At 34.5% G+C, this 7652-nt stretch overlaps 1 protein-coding gene across 3 annotated transcripts in view; it reads right to left on the bottom strand.

Annotated features, from left to right (window-relative positions):
* LOC134688589 (dual specificity protein kinase TTK-like) overlaps positions 1–5127 on the bottom strand; it is a 35822-nt gene extending 30695 nt beyond the window's left edge. For 2 of the 3 annotated variants that reach the window (XR_010101831.1, XM_063549397.1), the window contains exons 1-3: positions 4992–5127; positions 2007–2086; positions 1514–1665 (exon numbers count right to left, since the gene is read on the bottom strand). Coding sequence is in view for 2 of the 3 variants with exons in the window: in XM_063549397.1 (XP_063405467.1) it covers positions 1514–1665; positions 2007–2086; positions 4992–5050 (291 nt within the window). In the remaining variant the exon portion in view is untranslated. Of the gene's footprint in view, positions 1–1513; positions 1666–2006; positions 2087–4980 lie in introns of all 3 variants that reach the window. The other variant, XM_063549398.1, reaches the window with a different exon arrangement.
* Between the last annotated feature and the right edge of the window lie 2525 nt (positions 5128–7652).

A 7652-nucleotide genomic window follows, 5' to 3' on the forward strand; every position in this document is an offset into this window, starting at 1 on the left:
ATGTGTATAGATCTGACAGCCACTAACCCTGACAGTATGTGTAGAGAACTGACAGGCCCTAACCCGGAAAAAGTGTATAGATCTGACAGCTACTAACCCTGACAGTATGTGTATAGATCTGACAGGCCCTAACCCTGAAAAAGTGTATAGATCTGACAGCTACTAACCCTGACAGTATGTGTATAGATCTGACAGCCACTAACCCTGACAGTATGTGTATAGATCTGACAGCTACTAACCCTGAAAAAGTGTATAGATCTGACAGCTACTAACCCTGACAGTAAGTGTATAGATCTGACAGCTACTAACCCTGACAGTAAGTGTATAGATCTGACAGCTACTAACCCTGACAGTAAGTGTATAGATCTGACAGCTACTAACCCTGACAGTAAGTGTATAGATCTGACAGCTTCTAACCCTGATCTGACAGCTACTAACCCTGACAGTATGTGTATAGATCTGACAGCTACTAACCCTGACAGTATGTGTATAGATCTGACAGCTACTAACCCTGACAGTATGTGTAGATCTGACAGCTACTAACCCTGACAGTATGTGTAGGTCCGCTATGTACACATAAAAATTGCATAGATCTGTCTGCCACTCACCCTGAAAGCTTTCTCATACAGATCTGAGAGAAAGTTTTGAGTCTGGAACCTAACATTAAAGTTTGTATACACAGTATAGAGGACTCACCGTGAAAGCTTTCTCATACAGATCAGAGAGAAAGTTGTGAGCCTGGAACCTAACATTAAAGTTTGTATGGAGGATTTACCCTGAAAGCTTTCTCATACAGATCTGAGAGGAAGTTGTGACCCTGGAACCTAACATTAAAGTTTGTATACACAGTATAGAGGACTCACTGTGAAAGCTTTCTCATACAGATCAGAGAGAAAGTTGTGAGCCTGGAACATAACATTAAAGTTTGTATGGAGGACTTACCCTGAAAGCTTTCTCATACAGATCAGAGAGAAAGTTGTGAGCCTGGAACCTAACATTAAAGTTTGTATGGAGGATTTACCCTGAAAGCTTTCTCATACAGATCTGAGAGGAAGTTGTGACCCTGGAACCTAACATTAAAGTTTGTATACACAGTATATAGCACTCACTGTGAAAGCTTTCTCATACAGATCAGAGAGAAAGTTGTGAGCCTGGAACATAACATTAAAGTTTGTATGGAGGACTTACCCTGAAAGCTTTCTCATACAGATCTGAGAGAAAGTTGTGAGCCTGGAACCTAACATTAAAGTTTGTATGGAGGATTTACCCTGAAAGCTTTCTCATACAGATCTAAGAGGAAGTTGTGACCCTGGAACCTAACATTAAAGTTTGTATGGAACACTCACCCGGAAAGCTTTCTCATACAGATCAGAGAGGATTCAGAGGAAGTTATGAGCCTGGAACCTATCATTAAAGTTTTTATGGAACACTCACTCTGAAAGCTTTCTCAAACAGATCAGAGAGAAAGGTGTGAGCCTGGAACCTAACATTAAATTTTTTATGGAGCTCTTACCCTGAAAGCTTTCTCGTACAAATCTGAGAGGAAGTTGTGTGCCTGGAACCTATCATTGAAGTTCAGATTTTGTCTCATGTAAGTTGTATATTCTAACCAATCTTCAGCACGGTTCCCACAGTCATCTATCTTTTTCATCCATGTTTTATAATCTGAAAAATTCATAGGAGTTAAGTAAAGAGAAGGAATGGTAAGAGATATAAGTTGCAAGCTTCTTCACTCTTTTTTAAAATGAATAGATCATGATAGATAAAGTCATGAAAGTAGTATTTTGGAACATAGTAATTTTTAAAGATTTTTAATGCTTTTGATTATTTAATTAAAAGGACAATTCTACATCTAAAGCCATTTAGAGTGGACATTCTTATCTTTTCTCATTTATGAAATGGCTAGGTTAAGCTATAAATCTGGCATTGCATGCTGATTAAGTGACAGATAATTTCATACATGTATTAAAACAAAGCCAGATAAGCTACATGTAGGCAATACCAACCTGTCACCTCACTGGTATCCTCCTTCTTTAGTTTGTGTAGCTTACTCTTTAGAGAGCTCATGGATGTCATGGTTCCAGATCTGGAAAATAAAAAAGGAATTAACATGATTAAGTATGTTTGTGATCTCAACCCTACTATTCTAATCTGGAACAGTGATGAAACAATATACTAAATAAGAGCAAACTGTAAATCTGTTTGAAATGACTTGGTAAACTCTACCATACAATGTACATGCCATATTCTGTATCATGTGTATGTGATTGACTCAAGTAATAACTTATATATATTTCATCTATAGGTAAATATCGTAAAGACAATATTTCATAACATTATGTCTGAGGCAACAATGTACTGTGAAAAAATTTTTGCCATAATTTCATGTCAGAAAATACTAAATCTTATGTATACAGTTCCAAATCTGATTGCAGTTTTGTGGTGGCCTTGGTCAGTTTTGATTTATATACCTCAATCTACCCGTCATGAAATAAGCCATGTCTTCTACTGACCCCTAAACATGGAATGTCCTAATGAAATTTCTAAATGCATTAAAATACATAGAGTTGTATCATACTTATTAAAAATAAAAACTGATATAGGTGAGTGCAACTTAACAGTTAAAAACCTTATAATATTATTTAATAAGACACAAGATTGGTCCAAAGACAGTGCTTTGAACCACCTCAGAGTCAACAGATGTTTCGCCAGATATATAAATACTAAAAGTATGTATACATTAATTGTATACATGTACTACATGTAGAAACACACAGGTCTGCGATTGAGTGAGAGTAAATAGTCCACAGCCTACTTTAGCCTGGATTTTTTTGTAATAGTCATGATCATATTGTCATCTGATAGTTGGATAATACGGTGCACAATTTTCAATGCTTTCAAAATCTTTCTGTTTGAACACGTACTGGTTTTTTTTCTACAGCCGCAGGGAATCAGGTGAGTGGGTGATTGAATTAGTATTTATTTTTTGCAAAGTATTTATGTTTGGAATGTAATAACTCCAGAGAGTAAATGAGTCACACCCATGATCATGATGATAGGCAAGTGCTAACATTAAATCTGTGCTGCTACTAAGTGTTAAATATCTTTCTATACACCATAACTCATGGGGCTCCTCATCTTTCACATATAACTTAATAATGTCAGTCAACAAATAAGACTTTTGTTTTGTATGATCTGGCCATTCGCTCTGCTAGGGGTTGCCACTGAAGAGTTTTATTAAAGCATTGATGTTACACTGCTGGTTTGTTAGTAGTTGTTAATGAACAACTAGGCAGATTTTTTAGTAAGACAGTATTAGGTGCCAGTTGAATTACCAAATATCCAAAGGATTTTAAATACACCTTATCCGTATTTATCCGCCATTACTGGACATCACTCGTGTTCCAGTAATATTGATATCATAAAACAAAATATCTGACGCCACAATGAAAAAATTACGTCAATAGTTCAAGCAGGATAGATTCTCGTGTTAACCTGGAATAGCATTAATGTGCATATTATGTAGGTGATGATTTGACGTTTTCTATAGTATTAATCAGGTTGGGAACAAACCCTCTCTATGGTGATTATACCTGTATAGAGGGATACACCTTCTATAGAGGGATAAAATTATCCCTCTATAGAGGGGTATTTTTGTTTAGACTGGATTTAAATCAAAACAGGACAGAATGGCATTCTCTACTTATTATGGCAGTAACCTGTAACAGTTGATGCACCAATTGATGTACTTAGTTTAATATGCACATGCCAAGTTTGCTGCTTATCTGACTAATTATAAAATCTATTGTCCACCATGATTGAAAGCCGTGATGATCAGGTAAATTCTACTCACTTATGCCTCACTGAACAGAATTTCTATTGTTAGATTTAACATGATTTTTAAAGGTCAACTATACCTTTTGATGTTGATCAGGTGTTCAGATAGGTATACAATAGATTTCAAGTTTTGTTACTTTAGCAGAAAACGGGTTATCCCAATTTTTAGTAAAGTGCATATGTTGATGCATATACTGGGTATCAGGTCTGTTCGCGCCCAATATACTTTCGCACCCTACACGTTCGCACCTAAGGTCCGTTCGCACTCTACACGTTCGCGCCCAATTTTAATTCAAATTCCAGTTGAATAATTGGAAAATCATGATTGTTGTTTTTAATTGCTTTGATGTAAATACTGAATGTATTTAAAGCTTATCACATTTCTTTGATTTTTTAGTCCACAATAACAAATGTATGTTATTTTTCTGTAATAACCCTATAGAGTTATATCCGGGTTTCCCCGACTGTTAATTAGAAAGGAATTTTTTTTTATTAAAAATACACTCTCAAAAACATGATTAAGATTCATTAAACACATAAAAAATGCTGTCTCGCTTTATTTTGAGACAATAAAATCAATTATACTTTTAAGAATACTACTTGCCAAAACTTGATTACAAAGTTATTAAACACAAAAACAATTAAAATTGGGCGCGAACGGACTTTGGGTGTGAACATGTGGGGTGCGAACGTGAATGGGCGCGAACGGACCCGGATTCCACATACTGCTAGAGATTATAGCCAATATAATTAGAAAATGCCATTCTGCCCTAATTTGTTTTAAATCCAGTGCAAACACAAATACCCCTCTTAGAGGGATAATTTTATCCCTCTATACAGGTATAATCACCATCCAGGGGGTTTGTTCCCAACCTGTTAATATATCCATAATTGACCAGTGGCCGTTTTGACTTTGCCTATAGCTAAACACAGGCAACTGTTTCTATCAATGGTAAGGTAGACTACGCATATATATATAGAAGCTTCTATTATTAATAGTCGACCTTCCCATGGATAGAAACAAATGCCTGTGTCTGTGGCCAAAATTATAGCCTATAGGTGCCGAATTAACCAGGTGCCGATTTGACTAATAGTAGTACTAGATTTATAAACTTATAAACCCCCCTTATAAACCATACTCACAATTCAGTAACCTTCTTTTACAATTTAACTTATTTCTGTTGATTAATATACTCAAGGTTTTCACATCCATTTATATTTCCCTGACATTTTTTAAAGTGCTTCTTGGTTGTTTTGATTTGACAAAGAATTTTGTAAAAAGCTCATTGATTGGACAGACCAATCTAGAAAGGGAGACAACACACACAGGAAGCGAAGTATACCGGATGTTGTTTTCTGTCATCACCAAAATTTTGACATTCGTTAAACTTTTATTCCCCTGTAAGAACATAAGACTATCATAAACGATAAACGTACACCCTTAAAGAAAACATAGATAAATGGTTTTATAAATTAAAATCTGCCGATAGGAAAATGTCGGTAAACTGAAAGAGAGTGGGTTATCCAAGTGAAAATTATGAGTTCAACAAATGAGCAAGGCCTTCAAAACAAAACAGATACTCCAAGTGGAGAGGAACTCTCTTCAGAGCTGTTAGCAGGTAAAAGATTTTAATATTCAAACTACAATGTTGCATGTCATAGAAGAGTTGTGTCATCCTTCTTCTTCTTCCAAATCTTCACATCCTTTGTAGGACAACCACACCGTTAAGGCATGTAGAACAAAACCCACCACCATACAAGTAGGAATATATTTACACTATATTTTAAATAATTCCATCGTCCACCGCTATATACAGGATCACTTTTGTAGTTACACATATATCTTGTATGTATTCTTAGTTGCGTTAAAATTGTTAGGCTAGTTACCGGACATATATACAATGGGATTATATATGTTTACGTAGTAAAATAGTTCATTCTTAAAAGATAAATGTTGTAAAATAAGTTGCTTCAATCAAGTTCGCACTGATAAAAAGAATAATAGACTTGCAGCAGTAAAATGTAAAATAGTTCGCCTTTCGTAATATGGACTAAGGATCTAAAAGTTAAAAAACACTGTGTTTCCTTTTCATTTACTTAAAATTGATTAAAACGTTCAAATTGCCTAAAAACTTCACTTCCATGCATAGAAATAGACAATTTCACATCATAAAATCTAAAACAAGATTTTTAAGATTTCGTTGCATCTATATCATGTATATATTAGCACTTTGTGCGACGTTTACGATCTAGGCACGCACTGTAAATGTAACAGCAATTTTCATATGTTTATTTATATAGTTCTAAAAACTTGTCTTTAAAAGGTAAAAGATTTCATCTCACATCTAATATGATAAAAAATGAGGGAAAAACAAACAAAAATACAGAAAAATTATATTACATAAAAAAGAAGATGTGGTATGATTGTCAATGAGGCAACTCTCCACAAGAGACCAAATGACACAGAAATTAACAACTATAGGTCATCTTACAGCCTTCAACAATGAGAAATGCCCATACTGCATAGTCAGCTATAAAAGGCCCCAAAATAAAACAAAAAAAACAATTGTGCATGTTGTGAGACACATAAACAAACGACAACCACAGAATTACAAGCTCCTGACATGGGACAGGCACATACATACATAATGTGGCAGGGTTAAACATGTTAGCATGATCTCAACCCTCCCTAATTATAGATCCGTGATTTACTTGCCCGGATCATTCATTTTAAAAACAATAAAAATCAGTTGAAAAAGGTTTTACTCATCAGATGGACAAAAATACAAGTGGACGTGTCTGGGTACTTGTACATTCCAACAACAAAAAGACACTAGGAACAAATCTGAGAGTACTCACAGTTAACATAGTTAAGTTCAACTTATAATTAACTGACAGCTACTTTAAAGCCTATAACAACTAATAAAAAAATCATGCATTTAAGAATAAATTATCAATCCATACACATCCAACATCCAATAGATTTACTGTAAAGACTTCATAAACAGTCAGAGGAAAACATGACCTTGTGCAATGCCAAGATACAGGTATCAACAGATTGTAGATCCATGAATGTGTATATGTATATAACACATGTACCATAATACATGTGTAGTAATATTTAGTTTGCTTTTAATTTACCGATAACAAAATCAATATTTATACCAATAAAAACAATACTCAATGATCTTATTACAGTGTTGAATTGGTAACCTTTTAGAATAAGTTTATTTAAAGGAGCAATAAGTTTAACAGGATCATTTCTAAATTTCGGGGCACAAACTACAAAAAAAGGCACTTGCATAGTGGAAAGGGATTTATATAAGTTCAACTTTTGCAATAACTTGTTTCCCAATCCACTATAAATAAATATGTTCAAAATAACTACAAAAACATGTTTATCTTAGGTTTTCATGTGTCATATATATATTGAATTTATTCATAAGTTGGGAAGGGACATAGATATACAACAGGATTGCATTGTTTTTCTGAAGTGGAGGGAGTTGCCATTACTAAAGTCATGGTGGTTTATCTAGATGTCATGAGTGGAGCAGACCTTAAGTTTATTTCAGGGGGATTTTAGCCTTTTTCATAAGTGGGGCAAGTTATCCAACCTATTTTAATGGTTCCCTTTATACGATGGCAAAAAATTAAAAAAAAAATGTTGTATTGTTATCACATTGTCGCCATCATCAGATGGTTTCAGGATTAAAACATAAGTATAAGTAAATAGAAATCATAAAATTTTAACACTGTGCTCAGCGAAACAATTTATTCCTTAGTTGGGCAACTTTTAGAAAGTTGAGTGAGTTGAT

Source organism: Mytilus trossulus, chromosome 10, assembly GCF_036588685.1.
Source record: "Mytilus trossulus isolate FHL-02 chromosome 10, PNRI_Mtr1.1.1.hap1, whole genome shotgun sequence".
Taxonomy (NCBI): Eukaryota; Metazoa; Mollusca; class Bivalvia; order Mytilida; family Mytilidae; genus Mytilus; species Mytilus trossulus.